At 42.8% G+C, this 20,762-nt stretch overlaps 2 protein-coding genes across 4 annotated transcripts in view; both read right to left on the bottom strand.

Annotated features, from left to right (window-relative positions):
• The window catches only part of LOC148023019 (uncharacterized), a 68,129-nt gene that overhangs the window by 38,536 nt on the left and 8,831 nt on the right, over positions 1-20,762 (bottom strand). The window lies entirely within an intron of this gene.
• On the bottom strand, positions 1,606-4,900 carry LOC148023020 (uncharacterized). The gene has a single exon (XM_087696006.1). It carries the CDS (start codon positions 4,197-4,199, stop codon positions 2,259-2,261), a length of 1,941 nt encoding a protein of 646 aa, XP_087552132.1. The 5' UTR covers positions 4,200-4,900; the 3' UTR covers positions 1,606-2,258.

The raw sequence follows: 20,762 nt of genomic DNA, 5'->3' as shown, positions 1-20,762 counted from the left end.
GCTTTCTGAAAGCTAATAGCTCATCACACTTTTCCAAGTGTTCCCATGGGGTGTCATAACATCTTCTTATATAGACAGTTTAATTATTCTCCACATCATGATAAATTTCATTTCCATAGAAAGATGACAATGGTATCACCTGTTGGAGTCCCTAGATGCATTATTAAACAGACAATTAAATTACTTAAGGCTGAGATTATTTGTTCACCCACGATGCATAGGGGCCCTAACATATTGGATGTTTACAATCAGCCTTATTGGATTTTTTTAACCGAGATCAGACTTTGTCTGTTATGTTAATGAGACTGTTAAAGTAAAAGTGGAAGTATATACTATAAGGGCATTGGATTTCTACCCACTAGAAAGTTGCATTGGACTGTTTTACAAGAAAAATTTGGCACTTCTTTAACCAACTCGTTTTCATTCAATTTGTAAAAAACCTGAGTAACATTTAGTGGTTTAGTAGACCAGGCTCCAGCTTTAGAAAGTAAATCCATATGAAAGGAAAGAATACATTTGAGTGCAACCTTTTAAAGAGCCATCAGCAATTTGACACCCATAAAGGAAGTGATATAGTTGATGATGATGGGCACTGCTCTCATTCCCCAAGGCCCAACAAAAACACCGGTTCTCTGTGCATTAAAGACTTACATGGCACAAAATGAGGGAAACAGTTAGGGACAAAGTCGAGGACTAGAAAAAACTGGTATGCTTTCCACTTGCACGGAATGTCTTCAACTCAAGACACTACTTGAATACCCAAGGTTCCTCTCCTCCAATGTATCTATCAGCATGCTCTTTGGCACATGACCAAGTCACAAGGATGGAGAGTAAATCTTTGCAAATTCTGGAATGTCACAACTCTATAGAAACAGAATTTGTATACTTTTTCATTAATTTGTCTATATAATGATTTATTAAATTTGTTTCCTTTGCACTAATTAGATATAAAGAAAAGTGCATTGGAGCTGGCCACTGATGAGTGGTCACAGGTTATGGTGGACCCACGCGGTGGGTTAGAGAAAAGATAGTTCACACTTCCACCTATATGGCCCGATTGGGCGCCTGTGACCAGAACTCACGCATATCAGGGTTAGACTCGCAGACAGAAAGGATTGATGCCTTGAAGTGTGGGCTAGATCCGCCAGAACATACAGTTACAATCAACAAGATGGCATGATTATGAAATGCTTGTACAATGTGCATGTGTGGGCTGAAAGCTTGAAATACACATTTCTTTGCATAGGAAAGTCACATGAAGATTCTGATACCGTTTTTGCGATGTACGCGGAAAAAGCTTTCATATGACACCCATATTGGGGAGTCCCTAAATTTTAGGAGCCTCGAATTAGCCTAAAAATACTAGTCTTAAAAAATAGGGATGTCATTCTAAAAATAGTAAATTCTGTACTCTGACTGTGCTTACTAAATTTGGTTGTTTCTATTCTTGACAGTATTCAGCCTAAAAAGGAAGGCCATAGAGAAGAGACAAGTGTCAAGACACTTGTCACACAAGTTTCCAAGCATAGAAACATGAAACGGGGAACGGGAACGGGAAACGGGAATGGGGACGGAGATGGGAACGCCAAACCTAGGGAACGGGGACGTGGGAACGGGAACGGCATTTAAAAAATCAAAATTCATGAAAAAAAATTAATATTTCACTGATAATCCATGTGGACTCTGGGAGTCTGGAGTGTTAAAACTTAAAACCAAGGTATATAATCCACAAGGACAAATCATTTTAAGTTTTAAGTTTTAACTTTAAGATATCATGCATTATTCTAAAACTACTCATTAGAAATTGAATTGCAACTTACAAGGCTCAAGAGGTAAGCTATTCAATTATAAATAATAAAATCCATAATACATATGCCAAAAATCATAAATGATAAAACAATGAACAATGAACTAAACTTAAAAGTCTTAGCTAAAAGAACATGCCTATGGTACCATTGCCAAAAAACTTAAAAGATTACAAATATGAAATTGAAGTCTAATCTTTGAAAGAACATGCTCATTGCCCCAAAAAAGACTGCAAATATAAAGTCTAATCTCTAGACTAAAGCAAAATGCGGCATGCCGCATGCCAAAATAGCCCAAAGGGCAACTGCAAGACTGCAAGACTCAAGTACAAGTATAATATCGACATGGCACAACTGTCAACAACCCAAGTGTCACAGTGTCATCAATGATCATAATATCATATATAATGTAAATGTATCATGTATCATGAGACTCGTGATAAGTAAGCTAAATCAAAGATCATGATGGGGCTCTGAGGCTGCTCTAGCCACTCCTGAAGTGCCAGCCTCATCATCATGTGTACCATGAATTGCTGCATCTCCCTCAACATCAGCATGTGTCTCCTCTTCTTGCTGCATCTCCCACTCTGTAAATGGATCAGGCTTTGTTGTCATACTATTACATAACATCCTCAAATTAGCACTAACGAATACTAGATCGTTTGCCCTCTCCACACCAAGACGGTTCCTCTTCTTTGAAGCAATGTGAGCGTAGGTACTCCACAATTGCTCCAAACAAGAGGAACTAACTGACTGACTCAAAATACGGATGGCTAGTTGCTGCAACTCAGGACCATCCGAACCATAGTCCTCCCACCACAAAGCTGCCCCAATCTTACAGCGATCCTCCTGTGCATCCCCACAACCAAAAGAACCCCGAAAGGTCCTATAACATGAAAGCTGATCTCTGATCTTTCGTCTAGTGCCATGATCAGGCACTAGACGAGACAATATAAGTCTCCATGCATCCATAACCTCACTGTCATTCTCTTGACCCTTGCCTTGGAACTCAGGATCCACAACAAATGCAGCTGCATGCATGGGTGAGCTATAGGAGTTCCACCTCGTCACAACTAAATGGTGTATTTCCTCATACGCCTCATCATTTGGTGCCAACTCCTGCAACTTTTCATTCAACCTGTCCATAGCCTCATATACCTTGCCAATGCAAGGTTGCATAGCATCCATAACCCTCAATAAATGTACAATGGGTGATACCATAGCATCTATCAGCTTTACATCATCCCAAAAAGTGGAGTTATTTGCTTTCTCCAAGCATAAGATACTTGTAGGAGTATCTGCCAATGTTGATGAGGTAAACTCATCACTAAGAAATAACTGCCTCAAGGCACCACTGCATTCTCTTAACCTGCCTAGCATCAAGAAGTTAAAGGCAAATCTGGTATCAGAGTATTTTAAAAGTGTCTTCTTCGACCGCAAAGAAAAGTGATGGCGAAGAAATTGGTGGTTCAAAACAAAGCTAACCATTTGAGCTCCTTGCTCTATGACAGGTGCAATCCATGACAGGTTACCAATATCCTTTAGTAGGTTGTTCAAGCAATGAGCCATACAATATGAAACTGTGATATGTGGATAATATCCCTGAATAATAGCACCTGCTGCCCTATTTGCAGGCTCTCCATCTGCAACAAATCCCACAACATGCTCTGGGCCAATAAGCTCAACACCTGTAACCCACTCTGCTGCAAGTACATCTGCTGACTTTCCTGTCCCCGATGCATCATGTGAAGATATAAAATACATTTCCCCACGAGAATAAGCAACCATACCATGAATGGATCGCTTGCGTGTATCACTCCAACCATCAGCAATCAAGGAAACTCCATTTTTAGCCCACATGCTCTTTCTAGTCACTGCTGCTTGCTCAACAAGGCGCTTTTCCTTGTCGAGCAAAGTGGTGCGTAAGGTCTCTGATGATGGAGGTACATACGAAGGGCCATACTCACCAATCTTCTTGCACATCAATTTAAAATACTCTGACCTGGCTGCACGAAACTGAATGTGGTCATGATAAAAAAAGCGTGCCACTGATGTATCCACCTCTTCCTTCTTCTTGGGATCCCAACTAGCATCAAGTGTGCTTTGTCTACGTGCAACATGTGGCGTTGTTGATGCCATGGCCGATGCAATGCCTGTAGTAGGTGTGGAGGTAGCACTTCCTGATACTGACCCTGCTCTAGATGCATCTGATGGGGATGGTGTCACAAAAGTTGCAGGGTCAACTGCAACACGTCGTGGTCTAGATGCAAGATAAGCTTGTTGACCTGCTACACGGTCACGAAGCTCCCTTTGCTTCTCCAAGGTCACATTTGGACAAAACTGCACCTCTGAATTTGGCTCATGTAGGAGATGAGCTCGGACCTGATTATGCATAAATATTAAAATTTAAAATGGAACAAGTGGCAATTGGTAGTCCATATTCTAATATTTAAGTAACTTTGAAAAATTAAAATCAATAAAAATTTGAAATACAAATGCTCGGCTCAATGGATTACCTTGTTTGCTCCACTAGTTCGCTTGTATGGGCAAAGCTTGCAAGTCCATGGTCGAGATCCTCCACCACTCAAAGGGCGGTCAGCATTTACTTCTTCCCACCATGACCAATCATCAGACCTTCTTCCTCGACCACCAACCCGACGAGCGGGGCGGGAAGATGAAGCCATTTATGATTTCAGGCTGAAAATTGAAGGCCTTAGGTTAAAGAGTCGAGAGAAGGAAAATTTGAAGGCTGAAAATGGATTATTGAAGGCTCGAGATAAGGGAGAAGGCTCAAGAGTCAAGACTCAATCAAGAGTCGAGAGAGAAGGGAAAGGGAGAGAAGGGAGAAGAAGAAGAAGGTTCATGGAAGAAGGAAGAAGAGAAGGGAGAAGTGAAGAGAAGTTAGAAGGAAGAAGAGAAGGTAGAAGGAAGAAGAGAAGGAAGAGAAGAAAGAATAAGAAGAGAAAGAAAAAGAAGGAAGAGAAGGAAGAGGTTGGAGGTGGGAGGAGAAAGAAGAGAAAGAAGAAGAAGGAAGAGAGGGAAGAGAAGGAAGAAGGTGGCTGGGCCTAGGGCAGGAGAACTGGGCCAGGCTGAGGCGGGAGCAAGCTGCAGGAGAAATGGGCCAGGCGGGTGCAGGCAGGAGCAGGCGGGACGTAGGCGGGAGCAGACGGAACAACGCGGGCGCGGGCAAAAACTAGGCGCAGGCACTTGCCACGTGGCGTTCCCTGTCACGTTTCAGACAGGGAACGCAGCAGGGAACGCGTTCCCTGCTGCGTTCTCTGTCTGAAACGTGACAGGGAACGTTCCGTTTTTGGGAAACGCGGTCCGAGCCGGAAACATGCCGGGGATGGCGATTCTGCGTGCCGGGGGGCCGTTCCGGCCGTTTCCTGTCACTATGTTTCCAAGTGTCCCACCACTTGTCACATCTCATGACATGTGGCTGGACACTTGTCTTGTGCTACTCCACTTTCCCCTTTTATACTAGCTCTTCCCTCTCCTATAAATAAGAGCTCGTTTTTCTTCATTCAACATCTTTTTTTTTTGTTGTAAACTCATGTACAGCATCCACAGATAGCCAGAAACTAGCCCCATCTATCCCCATCATCATCCCCCACGTCTCCATTATCAAATTCCTCCATATTCCCTCTTCTATCACTGCTATTTTACAGGACAGCAAGCCTATAAATTCATTACAACACCTCCTTCTCGAGCTCTTTCTTCCATTTTAGCAACAAGAAGCAAGTCCTATCCATGTACTACTAATCAACGATGAAGAAAGGCTGATTTCCCCTCTTTCTTCTCTCATACTATAAAGAAATCAGTTCTTATCATTGCATAATAGATAATGCATGTGTTTGTACATCTTTGCATGATCTTGTGAGAGTGAGAATTACTTCTCCTCACTCTCAGGTTGATTGTAACTGAGCTCTTTTCTAAGGGACTTGGGTTGAGCAGAAATACATTCCTTCAGGAGGGGGGGGGGAGGGGGGAAGGTTTGCCCATCTTCAACCCTCAATCTTGTCTCCATTACTTTTACATTTTCATGGCTGTAATTTTGTGAGTAATTTTCATTTTCAGCTTTAAGTGTTCATTCTCTTTTATATTAAATCTCGAAAACAAGCAAATATCATAATAGTTAAGCATACTACGTTGTTCGGAACGTTTACATGGAAAACCAGATTGCCTTTGAAACAAAGCCTCATTCTTTGTTCATTTACGTATCGATGCCTCCAATCGGACATATTTGTCAAAGCACAAAATCACCTCAACCTATGATATCATCTAGATGCTCTATAGACCTTCTATACAAAGAAACCTCTGAGTCATTCTTGGGAATTTTCCTATCTTGGGAAGCAATGTACAACCTCTAAGTCATTCGACTAACATTTTGACTTGCATGGGTTAGACTTGCACAGAATTTTCCAACAATAGCTGCACTTGAGAAGCAATGTACACATGTATATATCTGAGGCCATGCACCAAACTATGGTTTTTTTGATATAGTGGTAACACTGACACTTCTCCATGGAGTGGAGATCTAGGGACCTCGAACCATATAAAAGAGATCTGTTTGCAAAACAAGATGAGTTGAGCAAGTAAAATTGAAGGACTAAATTATGCCCAAATTATCATGAATCATGGTCTGATTTCACTTTCAAAAGACAGCCCCAAAGAGAAAATATTATCTTAATTTTGATACAGTAAAAGGCTCAATACACCCTATAAAAAGATGAGTGTATGTCATTTCCAGCCTCATCCTTATCTCCAACACTTTTGTTGCATCACCATCATCCCTCCCTTGGGTGCAATCATCGCCATCATTATTATCTATTGTGTTTGCCTTCTCTCCTGCACCACGGTCTACCTTGTCTTTCATCGCTATCATTCTTGCCTTCCCTAGTAGGACCTACTATTGTCAAGATTTGTCATTGGCCTTCACGCTCTTGCTCAGGTTTCCTATTTGAAATGTCCCCCCAGGATCCAACCTACACACAAGACACAACACAAGTCGTACCCATGATATCATACATGGAATATCAAGGGAATGGACAACAACATATCGAGCCCATGACCATGTCCCAAGAACCAGCATCCCATACTACCAGCCCACATTGTCCCGATGTATGAACGCACTGGCCAACAAGCCTAAAGTCCAAGAGTGGTGATCATACAATGATGTGCACAATGGGCCATGAGTCCTATAAATAGAACTCATCTGCCCTGTCAAAAATAACAAGTATGCTCTGATACCATGTCAAAATAAGCAATGGTGCAAAGAGACAGTAGGGTTTGCGGGGAGTAACACAAAGTGTGTACGTGAGAGAGAAAGGAAACTCAAAAACACAAGAAGAACACGGTGATGATACACTGAATCATGCTATGAGAAGAAAAGCTCATAGAGTGGAGCTGAAGCTCAAAAGATAATTGCATTGTCCTATTCGAATCAGGCAGCAGTACCTTGGGAAATCTGCACAGTGAAGGAAGCGAAACAAAGTTCTCCAGAAAGTGGGCTATCGAAGTAATCACTGAAAAGTGAAGAACAGCTGTCGAGGGAGCAAACCGCTGTCCTCTAATGTTGTTGGAGATGTGGAAGATCATCACCTGCTATCGAGGAAGCGAACCACAGTCCTCGGATGCCAGGGAGTGACCTAGGCAGCAAAATGCAAATCCTAGAATGTTGGAGTTGTTAAACGCAAGGAGTGCAGCCCAGATAATGATGCCAAGTGGATAATGATGATGCCAGATGATGGAGGATCAGACAGACTACAAAAAATGCAAGTCCCACCAGCCTCTGTGTGACAAATGAGTAATGCTAGGTGGTGGAGGAGAAACCAAGCTACAAAGACGCAAAAACCATAATGTCCTCTTGAAGGGATGTAAGGGCAGTGAAAGGGGCTGGTGAGAGAAGTGAACGGTGTCTGATGACAAAGGAAGACGGGTAAAGAATTACTTAAGAGTGGTAAAAGTGGTGGGATGAAGAATGAATGAAGTGACTGCCTATTTATAAGCATAAGTTGTCTAGGGTGACACACCACTATGTGCCCACCCACTGGAAAAATGCCCAAAATGTGAACACCAGCCCTTTTTGGGGCTATCAGTGCGAAACCCTAAATGAAGTGTATACACTGAAGAAGTGGTTTCTCAACATGCCCCAACCCTAAAGTGCCCATAATGTAAGCACTAGGTCACTTTTGACCATTGTGATCAATGTTGCTAGTGCCCATCCAAATATCTGAGGATGTATACTTCGCCCTCATGAATAATTTTCATCATCAACAATATCCTCCAAAACAAAGAGGCAAGTCGTCTTTGCCTCCAAATGGTTCTTCCACTTGACTAAATACTAGGGATAAATGTTGGACCATTTAGTCCTACAATAAAGAACCAACTCAGGTTTGTTAGAGTGCAGCAAATGCAAAAACGTATGAGGGATTGAAAGAAAGAATTTGTACAACAGGCTGCGAGGAATATCCACCCTGAGATCTCTCTTTGAATCTGCACAAAACACAAGTAACTGTGTCCAAGGGAAGGCCTGCCCTAAATAGGCAGGAAGTTATGAAAAAAAACGACCAGGTCAGCCAATCTAAAACTGGCCCACTGATGTACTAACTGGCAGACTGCACAAACTGATCTGCACCTGCAGTAAATGCTGTGACTACCACCTGGCAGTGCTGCCCGTCCTGCCCAGCATGTCCAGCTGCCCTGATCACTGCTGCTGAGCTGAAAAATGCATTACATGCTAATTGGCCTCTTAGACAGCCCCAAAACATGCTTATTAAATGAAAACCCCTAAACGGTGCACAGCCTAGCAACAGTTCACAGTGCACCTCCTCTACGTTTGGTGGCCTCTTCATCTTGCTTTTGGTATCATCAGCCCCAGGCAACACTGTGCCGACCACTTTCTCAAGCAGGCGAGTCCTCCCAAACGTGCATTTGCAGCTTTCTCCAGCATCATCCCAACTGTCGACAACTTCTCCAGCCTCCACTAGAATCTACGTCTGACACTTTTTCTTCACTCTGACACTCCGACTAGTGGTCACAGTACTTGGGATCTGTCTCCAATGGATGTTATTCTCTGACACTACTTCTTTGCCATTGGGCACTTTGTACACTCTTACATTCCTTTGCAATATTCATTCACTTTAGAGTTGTGATCTTGGTCTCTTCTTCTGCTTTTGTTTGTTTTAGTGTTTTAGTTTTGAGTTTTACACATTCATGTCTGTATCGTTGTGTTTCTGTCATCGTCATACACTCTATGTTTCCTCAATGCAAACCCTAGAAACTTTTGTATATCGATTGTTATGAAGATATATTGGCTCAATGTTTCTAAATTAATTTGATGCTCATGTACTTTGAAAGGCGATTTGTATTATTTAAGTGTTTCAAAATATGATTAAATGTTTATCTCTCTCTTTAAGGGTGGTAAATGGCCAAAACACCCTATACTTGGGTCGTCATTGACGAGATGCCCAAGAGGAATTAAAAGTTTAGTCTAGCGGTCAAATTGACCCGAAAGCTCAAATAACTAAGACTTTTACACTCAAATGGTTACATTGACTAGAAGTCCATATAATGAGTGCTTTCAAAAAGTGAAACTACATGCTTATGATTAAAGAAACAAACCATGAACCGGTGAGAACCTATACAATAAAGCTCTCTAGACGCTAAACTTGGCAACTCCTAAAATTTAGAAGGCCACTATTTTTGGAAGTTGCTCAAATGGAAATTTTGTTGGCGACAAAGGCTCCGAAATTTCGAAAGGAACAATTTTGTCTTTTAGCGACTATCTCAAATTCTTAACCATTTGAGAGATTTTTAGAGTAGAAGGTTTGGAAGCTTCTTTCTCCTCTAGAAAAGTGACATATGGCATCTAGAATAGGACACGTGTCATTTTGAAGAGACAAGTGCCCCTACGCTTGTCATTTTCGACAAACACTTGTCATTTGTAGCCTTTACATTTCACTTTCGAGCACCCAAGCCCCACACCTATATATTGGATGAGAGATACATAGGAGAGTACAAAGCATATGGCTAAAAATTCAGTATGAGAGCTTATTCCAAATGAAAAGAGAGACCTCCAACTAAATCATTTTGAGACAGACTCACAAAAGCTGTCAACTCTCTCTTGATACCACAACTTGAAAGAAAGTTTGTAAAGGTATGGGAGATGTACTCTCCACCATTATCAGTTGTCGAAGCACTTAAGCTTCTTACTTAACTGATTCTCTACAAATCCCAAGGACTTTCAAAATGTATCCAACACATCACTTTTCTTGCACAAAGGATAAGCTCAAATGTTTCCTATGTATCACCTAAAAGTGACAAAGTACAATGCTCTGTCCAATGAAATCATGGGTATTGGCCCACATAAAGCACTATGAACCAAATCAAGACATTCTAATCTTTTACTCTTACTATCTCACTTATACAACATTTCAATTTGCTTCCCAAAGAGAGAATGCTCATAAAAACCAATATTTAAAATTTCAGATAATGAAAATTTTTCAAACAGCTAAAGAAATAGAACATTAGTTTAAGGATTATTTCAGCCAAGCAACATCATATTCGGAGTGTTTCATCAATGGAGACAGCTTTCATGGCTGTCCAGATAGGACAATATTTAATTTATTTCATTTTCTCATGATGGAAGCCTGAACTTTCTCTCTCCTTGAAATTCTCTCTCATCCTCTCTCAGCAATTTCCAATAAAATCGGTCATTGGACGAGGAGACTTTCACTAACATCTGCTATATACCCTAATTTACAATAGAAATTAGGGTTTAATAACCACCTTAGAAACCATCCTCAAAAATTGAAGGCCTAGAGACTTGAATTTCAATCTAGCTAAAATTGAAGCAATTTCAAGAGATTCAAGTGACCATCCAACTAGCGAACATTTGGAGCTGAATTTATCATCCAAGGAGCACAATTGAAGGCCAATCCTCAAGCAAACTAAGTGTCAATTTGGTTTTAAAGCTCACCTGTCATTTATGATAGCAAGAGGCAATTGTAGAGTCGCAAAGATTTTGGGAATCTCGTTGTATTCTATCTAGATTGCAACTCAAGGTAAAGAAATACTACAAGGGTGTATGCTTGCTGTAATTGTTCATTAATTAGGTCATTACCACCCTCTCTAAGAAGGAAGGTTGGTTTCATGGTTCCATCGCTAGGATACCATCCATTCCCTTGACTTGGTGGGCTTGAGGCACCTGATTGAAGGTCAAAACCTTTGTTTTAGTGCTGAAATTGTATTTAACTAAGCACTACAGCAAGAATGTCTTCAAGTAGTGAGATGGGATCAAACAGCAATGATGCCTCTCAATCTGAAAATTTCACGAAGTCTTGGAGAAATACAATGCCTAATATTGGACAAGACACGTAGCATGGGCAGCAAGCTGATAATGTTGGTTCAGACCAAAATGTGGATCCTTCTAGGCCTTTACAAGCTAATGACCTGCAAGAGGGAGAGAAATTCGATGTCTACTTTAAAGATCACCTGGGGATAACAGCTAAAATGCTTGTGCAGTTAGCAAAAGGTCCTCAGTTTATGCACTTTTTGTTCCCCTTAAAAGACGGCAGTAAATGCAACAAGAAGAAATCGTCTTCAAAGAGCTTTGTGTTAAAGTGAAGCAATGCGGAAGTAAATAACCATGACAAAGAGTGAACAGAGAAAGAAACGAGAGAGAGAAAGAGACAGTGAAACACAAAAAATCTGCAATGAAGAATGTTGTATAAGGATGCGGAATTATACACGGGTGCAGAGAAAATATCTACGTATGTCTCCACCACGAGAACCTCGATCTCCATCAGTCTCCCCAAGTGCAATCTCTGTCACCAACAAGCTAAAACCTATCAAATACAAGTATCTAAGATTGCTGGAAACTCAACCTTATAAAGGCTGAAAAGAATACCTCAAAAATTACCCAAAATAACCAGGTCGGCTTCAGACTGCAATCGGACAATCTGACTACTGCCACGTAGTAAACTACCACGTGGCACTACTGGCGTGGCGCAGGAGATGACTCTCAACACCCCCTCTCAGATCTTGGATCTCAACACCCCCTCTCAGATCTTGGACAAGGCAAAAGACGGAGGGATCTGGAATGTCGATGAAGCAAAGCCTGGGGAAATGCCTTTGTAAACAAATCTGCAAGATTGTCCTGAGTCTTACAGTATTCCACATTGATGGTTGCATCCAAAAGCTTTGATCTCTAAGTGCTTCGTCCGAGCATGGAATACGGAATTCCGTGTGCCAAGGCAATGCAACTCTCATTGTCGCACCACAAGATAGTAGGACGAGTCTAGGGGTAGCCAAGCTCCTCCAACAACCGCCGAAGCCACACAGTCTCACATGTGGTAGAAGAAGCAGCCCGATACTCTACCTCAATCAAAGATAGGGCTACCATGGGCAGCTTCTTGCTACTCCAAGAGATAGCACCAGCACCCAAGGTAAAACAGTAACCTATAGTAAATCGCCTTTGATCCACATCACCAGCCCAATCTGAATCACTCCAACTGGCAAGAACAGATCAGAAGCACCTGTACCTGCTGCTGGATAGAAAATTTTGAGGTCAAAGGTCCTCCTTAGAAACGAAGTATCCTCTCAGCAGCCTGCCAATGCACCTGCTAAGGGGCACTCATGAACCCAGCCAAGAGACCTACAACAAAACATAGATCAACCCGTGTGTTGAGGAGCCAAATCAAGAATCCAATTAGCTGACAGTAGCAAGTAGCATCCGCCAAAGGAGAATCTACATGGGAAGTGGCCTTCAAGTTCAGATCCATAGCAGTAGAAATGGACCGACAATCCTCCATCTCAAAAGTCACCAAGAGCTCCTATATATATCTCTATTGAGAGATGAAAATCCCCCTCTGAGACTAATAAATCTCGTGGCCCAAAAAGAAATGGAGAAGTCCTAAATCCGTCATCTCGAACTTTTGATGTAGGGCTGCCTTCATCTCATCGACCTTCTCGGCATGATCACCTATAACAATCAAGTCGTGAACATATAAAACAAACAACACATGACCACCCTCGGAAGTGTGTGCATAAAGTTGCGGATCGGCCCTAGAGCGCCGATATCCCAACTTGACCTAGAGAAACGAATCAATATTCTCGTTCCAAGTACACAGAGCCTACTTCAGGCCATACAAGGCCTTCTTCAACCTGTAAACCTTTCCATCTAAGGAACCAAAGCCAGGAGGCTGCGCTACATAGATCTCCTCCTTCAAACCACCATTCAAGAAAGTTGACTTCATATCCAACTGAAAAACAGGCCATCACCTATGACCAGCCAAAGCAAGAATAGCACGAATAGTCGCCATACAAGCTGTGGGGACAAAGGTATCATGAAAGTCAACACCTGGGTGCTATGCAAAACCTTTAGCAACAAGGTGAGCCTTGTGCTTGTCCAAAGAGCCATCACTATGCTACTTGGTCTTGAAAACCCATTTGAAACCAATCACCTTCTTGTGAGAGGGACAAGGTACAAGAGACTAAGTGCCATTCTGCTCAATAGCCTCCAACTCCGCTTCCATTGCCTTCCACCAATGATCAAATTGTAAAGCCTCCTTCACTAATGTAGGCTCTCTATCCTGCAGAACACTGGACATCAAACAATAGTTAGAGCAATCAAGCTCCGTAGCATAATGACAGGTTGGGAACAGAGATCGAGACAGACAATCGTTACGCGCAGTGAGAGACAAAAGAGTGAGATAGAGCATAGTCGAGAGTGAGCCCGTTTGTAGGTACAATGACGAGAGTACCTTTAGGTTAGGTGTGTTCACACTCGAGCACATTTAAAGGCACGAGGCCTTTATTCCCAACAACCTCCCACCTAAAGGCAATGTACCTGAAGAGGAGAAAATAATCAACTAAGTCTAGATATATACAAAGCTGAAATACATATATCTATCCAACTCCCATCATCTGTCGGCAATGAGCAAACCTCTCTACTGAAAGACCCTTTGTGAGAAGGTCTGCACGATTATCATCTGTATACACTTTGATAAGCTCAATGCTCTTGTTGTCAAGTACATCTCTAATGAAGTGGTACTTCACCTGTATGTGCTTTGTCTTTGCATGGAAGATAAGATTCCGTGCTAGCATAATAGCACTCTAACTATCACAATGGAGAACACGTAACTCTGTGATACCAAGCTCTCCCACCAGACGTGAAAGCCATAAAGCCTCCTTGCATGCCTCAGTGGCAGCCACATACTCTGCCTCTGTAGTAGACAATGCAACACACTTTTTTAGCCTGGAGATCCAAGAGACTGCTCCTTCTGTGAAATTACATACCCAGAAGTGGACTTCCTGCAGTTCGCATGACTAGCATAGTCAGCATCCATAAAGCCAACAACAGATGCCTTCTACTTTCCAAAGCAGATCTCCTTTGTGCCTTTGAGGTATCTCATAATACCTTTCACTGCATCCTAATGCTTCTTGCCATGGGTTGCCATGTATCTGCTAACCACTCCCACTACAAAGGCAATGTCACGACATGTAGCAACCATAGCATACATCAAACTGCCAACAGCTGAAGCATATGGTATCTTAGCCATTTCAGCCTTCTCATCATCAAATGTAAGGTTGTCATCTGCATTGAGTTTCACATATGGAGGCAATGGAACCCCAATTGTTTCCGCCTCCCCCCCCCCCTCCATATTGAAACACTGCAAAACTTTGGAGATATACTCCTGCTGAGATAGATAGAGTAAGCCTTTCAATCTAAGTATTCACATGCCAAGAATGTGATTTGCATCACCAAGATCCTTCATGTCAAAGCTGCCATGGAGACTTTGCTTCAGTGAGTTCAAGGCATGAGTATCCCTACCAGCAATCAGCTTGTCATCAACATACAGAACCAAGATAATCAAGCTACCATCTGCTGCCTTCTTAGTGTACAAGCAGTGATCGACTTCTATGAAAACCTTGAGACTGCATGAATGTATCAAACTTATGATACCATTCTCTTGGTGCTTGTTTCAGCCCATACAAACTCCTTTTGAGTTTACATACCATTTTTTCTTTCCCTTGTTCAACAAACCCTTCAAGTTGCTACATATAGATGTCTTCATGCAGATCACCATGTAAAAACGCAGTCTTTACATCCATCTGTATGAGCTCCATATCCTCAACTGCAACCAAGCCCAAAATGGTTCTCAATGTAGTCATCTTGACTACAGGAGAGAAAATCTCATCAAATTGTTTTCCATGCTCCTATTTGTACCCCTTTGCAACCAATCTTGCTTTGTACTTTCGTGAGGAACCAGAAGTGACCTTCATCTTGTAAACCCATTTGCATGGAAGTGTTTTCTGCCGCTTAGGCAACTGCACCAAGTTCCAAGTATCATTTTTCTCAAGATATTCCATCTCTAACAACATGGCTTTATACCATTTCTTGCTGTCCTGTCTGTCCATTGCTTCCTTGAAGCAAGACGGTTCACCACAGTCTGTCAACATGACATAATCAGCCACATTGTTTGCACCAAGAACAAACCTGTCAAGTTGTCTAGTAGCCCTAGACGATCTCCTAACCCAATGGTCATTGTTTGCTGGTTGTTCCTACAAATTTTCATTTTCAGCATGTTGTCCTGGCATTTCAGCCTGCAAATCAGCATTAACAGCTTGCTGTCCTAGCTGTTCCTACACATGTAGTGGCTCATTTTCATGGGCAATAGCTGGCTAATCATTTCCAACATCATTTCCTGCATTTACAGGTTCATATTTACAGCAGGTATTTGCTGCTGTACAGCGGCCACATTTTGCTGTCCAAAAGGTATTTCTTCTCGGAATACAACCCTATGGACCTCCTCAATCTTTTCAGGCTATTTGTGCATGCGATCTTCCCGGAAGATAACGTCATTGCTGTGTACTACTTTCCTTTTCTCAAGATCCCACAATTTATACCCCATTTCACCCTCGTCACCATATCTTAGGAAAATGCATTTACAGGACTTTGGCTCAAGTTTGCTGCATTTTTCTTTACGAATGTGTACAAAAGCCTCGCAGCCAAACACTTTTAGATGAACATATGAAGGTGGTTTGCCCGACCACGCTTCTTGCGGCACTCCCCCCCCCCCCCCCCCACCCAAAAGACATGTTTGGTGACCGATTAATTAAGTGAGCAGCTGTCATAACAACCTCTGCCCAAAAACCATGGGGTAATGCAGCATGAGACAGCAGCATACGGACCTTATCCTATATGGTCCAATTCATACGCTTTGCAACTCCATTTTGGGGCAAATTATGAGGGCAGTGAGCTCCCTCTTTATCCCTTTGCTGTCACAAAATGCCTGAAAAGCCTTGGACACATATTCCCCACCATTATCAGAGCGAAGACACTTAAGTGTCTTATCTATCTGACTTTCAACCAATACAAAGAAATTTTTAAACTTGTCAAGCACTCCATCCTTGCTACGAATAGGGTAAACCCATACTTTCCGTGTAGCATCATCGACAAAGGTAACAAAATATTTCTTTCCCCCTAAAGATAATCCTGGCATTTGACATATATCTCAATGTACTAACTCTAAAGGAGAAGATTTCAAAAAAATAGACTTTTTGTGAGACGTCTGTGCATGTTTGCCATAAATACAATGATTACAATGCTCAAAATCAGCATAATGAAGACAAGGCAAGTAACCCAAACGAGAAAGCACTTTCATTCCTATTTGACTCGTGTGTCCCAACCGACCATGCCACAAAGAAACGCTTGGCTACTCGGTCACGGCAACAGCATGGTCATGCACACTAGATATATGAAGTGGATACAAGGTATCACTCTTACAATCTCTGGCAATAACCCTAGATCCCTTACAGATCTTCCATTTTCCATCACCAAAGGTGGTATGAAAGCCATCATCATCTAGCTGCCCTGTGCTAATCAAGCTCTTCTTGAGTTGAGATACATGCCGTACACGCTGAAGTGTAAAGACAGAGCCATGCTGAAACTGTAACTGCACACTGCCAATACCTGAAATGTCACATGCATAGTTATCCCCAAGATGGACAACACCATGTCGACCCCCTCTATAGGTAGAGAATCACTCACGATGAGGGGTGACATGAAAGGAAGCACCTAAATCGAGAATCCAGGTATACATGTCATCATCCATATCTACAAGTAAAACATGTGCACCAAAGTGTGAAGAGACAAAGAGTACATCACTCCCACTATCACTGTCATGAGTGACTACATTCACCTCTTCAATTCTTACACTGCTCTTCTTAGGCTGACTGTCCTTTTCCTTGCTATCCTCTGTCTTCTTACCTTTTCCTTTCTCTTTCTTCCATTTGTAGCAATCACGTTTAAATTGACCCTTCTTGCCACAATGATAACATTTAACATCTTTGCCACGTGATTCACTGCGTCCCTTACTATCATATTTGCCCTTTTGCTGTGATCTGCCCCTAGTATGCAAAGCACTGGAAGACTTACTGGATGCATTGTTCTGCCAATTCATCTCTTCCATAAGTAGAGCACTCTCTACATCAGCATACAAAAGGATCACATTACAATTGCTCATAGCAGTCCTGAATGTATCCCAACTCTCTGGTAGAGTGCAAACCAAGAAAGTAGCCTTGAATTTCTCATCAATCATGAACTTCAAGGCAACCAGCTGGCTGAAAATGGAGTTAGACTCACTCAAGTGAGTAGACATTGTTGTGCCCTCTTTCATACGCAAATCCATAAGCTTTTTCAGCCAATAGTAAATACACTTTGCTTGCAGCACTCTTTTGTGCATACATTTATTCCAGTCTAGTCCATATAGCATATGCAAAATCCAAACCTTCAATGTTGAACAGCAAGGCATCACAAATCGATAGCTCTATGGTTGAGCGTGCAAGCTCATTTAACTCATCCCAATTGTCCTGTTCCATGTCCGCGGGCTTTGCCCCTTTGGTTTTGATCGGCTTTGCCTGCTTCTTTTGCAACAGCACTGCTTTTGCCAAATTGCAAAGTCATGTGCGCCTTCAAGCTTCTTTATGTGCATCAGATTACTGCTGTCATTGCTGCCAGCCATGATTTTCAGCCCAGATGTGACCAGAAAATAGCAAATGCAGGCCCAAATTTGTCACTCAAGTGACCAAGGTACAAAGTACCAATCAGTAATAAATGACCGCACAAAAGCACAGATTCTAGATCTGTAATTAAATTTTCAGAAGCACCAAACCATGTGCTACAACATTCCACAACTGATTATAGCTATTCCAAGGGCATATGCATCACATTACACGAGAAATCCCAGATTTTAGCTGCAATTTCTGTTGTACATGTACCCACGAGCATAAAATTTGACACGAACGGTCAAAAGCCCCAAAATATTTGTGCTCAAAGCATCAACCGCATATCTGCATTTTCTCTATCATGCATAGAACAAGCCAATTTTGCCAAAATAGAGCAATTTCAGCAAAACCCCCAAATTTTACCAAGTGTTGATGTCCAAATTGCGCGGAATTCAACCTGCATGCACATAAAATGACCAAATGTTGCACAGATTTTGCCCAAACTGCAAAAGCCCCAAATTGCACAGGGTCCAATGTGCATCAATGTCGAGAGATTGGGTAAATTTCAGCCCAATTTGTGCATATACATGAAAAGCCCCAAATGTCGGAGGCAAGATTTCACAAATTCCTGCAATTTCTAAAACAAGTTTGCTTGTCCTCCATCACATTTCCCAAATCTGGGACAAGCCCCAAATTTTCTAGACCACAGTTGCACAAATCTGGTCTTTTTTGCCTGGCGCACAAAACCCCATTAAGGAAGGGGTAGAATCTGATTTTTTCTTTTTAAAAAAAGGAAAATAAAAAGAGGAACGTGATGGTGGGGGGAGTCTTTGTTGACCCGTGGGACGGGTCGTTGACTAAATGTCGCCCTATTCGAGGCGTGCCGTTGAGTCGCGCCGTCAACGCTCGATGGTCCCGCCCCACTGGTCGTTAGCGCAACCGTGAAGCCATGTCGCCCTAGCCCTACCCGCCACGAGCCCTTCGTCACAACTGTTGTCTCACACTCTAGCACCTGGTCGCTGCAGTTCTTTCATGACCCCCGTCGACCTGCAGCAACTATCGCCTAACGTTTTGACTTGCGTGCAGCCCTAGAATTGTCGCCTAGTTCTGCTCGACTGCTACTCGTCTCTTGTCTGCCGATTCATACATTCAGCAACTATACACGAGCTACCTTTGACCACGGAACGCGTGCAGTCTGTGCTATGATAGTTTGTAGTGACGGTTTGGGCACAGAGATCGAGACAGACCGTCGTTACGCGCAGTGAGAGGCAGAGAGTGAGATAGAGCAAAGCCGAGAGTGAGCCCGTTTGTAGATACAATGACAAGAGAGTACCTTTAGGTTTTTAGGTAGATATATATGTATAAGTACAAGTGCTAAGGGTGTGTTCACACCTGAGCATATTTAAAGGCACGAGGCCTTTATTCCCAACACGTAGAATGTGCTTGGTGCCTCTGTGACCCCCATGGTCCATCCTGCGGTTCCCACTCTGCAAGGACCCCCTCGATCCTTGAATCCCATAGTGTGTCACGGGCCCAACGAGGAAGAGGCTGAAGCTCTCCTCATCGCTCTCCATCTACTAAAGACTCGAGTACATCCACCCGTAGAATCTCCACTGCAGTGGCTAGTGGAAGAGAAGACTCTGAATCTGAAGAAGAATCTCCATCAAGAGGCTCGGGCTTCAAAGGAACTGTCTCGAGAACCCAACTCTCCCCTGGAACTCCAAGTACGGGGTGTTCCTCACCCCCCTCTATGGCCAAAACTTCCATGAACTGCACATCTCGGCTCGTGTAGACATCCCACTTCACAAGATCATACAAGCGATAACCTTGGGACTGGGAGCTGTAGCCAACAAATACCTGTTGTCATGAAGCTGCTTCAAATTTATCACGTTGCACCTTCGTAATGTACACATAGGCATCACCCCCAAAGATCCTGAAATAAGAGACATCAGGCTTAGTTCCAAAGTAAGCCTCAAAAGGTGTCATCCTATCAACGGCCAAAGTGTGGGATCGATTTAGGATGTGGACTACCGTAGCCATTACCTCAACCCATAGAAACTAAGGTGTCTGTCAGTGCTCCATCATGGTGCGTGCCATCTCGATCACACTTCGGTTCTTCCGCTCCAAAATGCCATCCTCTTGAGTGTTGGTATTAGCAAACTCCTAGTGAATGCCTCTATCTACACAAAAACGAGTAAACTCATTAGAAACAAATTCACCACCCTTGTCTAATTGCAAGGACTTCAATCTCCTGCCCGAGCAGTTCTCCTTGAAGAGAAGCCAATCCTTGAAGTGGGAGAAAGCCTCTCACTTCAGCGCCAAGAAATAGGCCCACGTCATCTTGCTGTAGTCATCTATGATCAACATGAAGTATGAGCTCCCCGTCAAGGACTCATTCCTCATAGCGCCACAAAGATCCGTAGATACAAGCTCCATAGGTGAAGTAGACCGCCTCGAAGCTTTATTGGGAATCGCATCCCTATGTTGCCTCCCACAAATGCAAGAGATGCATGGCTGTTGGCTCACCACTATGTCCGCTGGCAAACCTCGAACAAGCGATCCTCGCAACGCCTTTCAAAGATACTCATGGTTCAGGTGGCCAAACCGAGCATGCCATAGCTCGGACTGTGTTTGAGAGGTAAGAAGAAAAGAGGTAAGAGCGGAAGAAGACTTCAATTTGTAGATGCCATTCTCCTCATACCTCATGCAACACCTCGGAAGTGTGGTTACCACCACGTCTATCTAGAATCAGCTACATCTCACCCCGTGCAGCAATAGACACAAAAGAGATGTCTCCTATGAGAATCTACCCACACAAGGGTCGTAAATGGGCAACACCAACTATCAAAGGAGTCATGTGCCATGAGGCACCACTGTCCACAATCCACTCTCGAGCCTGGGAAGCTATCATCGCAACATCAGAAGTCTTCCGTGTAGAGTCCTCAA

The sequence above is a fragment of the Lygodium microphyllum genome, chromosome 16 (genome assembly GCF_053477565.2).
Source record: "Lygodium microphyllum isolate KBCC chromosome 16, Lygodium_microphyllum_v1.1.10, whole genome shotgun sequence".
Classification (NCBI taxonomy): Eukaryota; Viridiplantae; Streptophyta; class Polypodiopsida; order Schizaeales; family Lygodiaceae; genus Lygodium; species Lygodium microphyllum.
The sequence above is the reverse complement of the archived record's forward strand: the minus strand, read 5'-3'. Positions and strand labels throughout refer to the sequence as shown.

Coding starts and splice junctions, on each gene's coding strand:
- LOC148023020 (XM_087696006.1), bottom strand. CDS start 4,199: ATGCATAATCAGGTCCGAGCTCATCTCCTACATGAGCCAAATTCAGAG.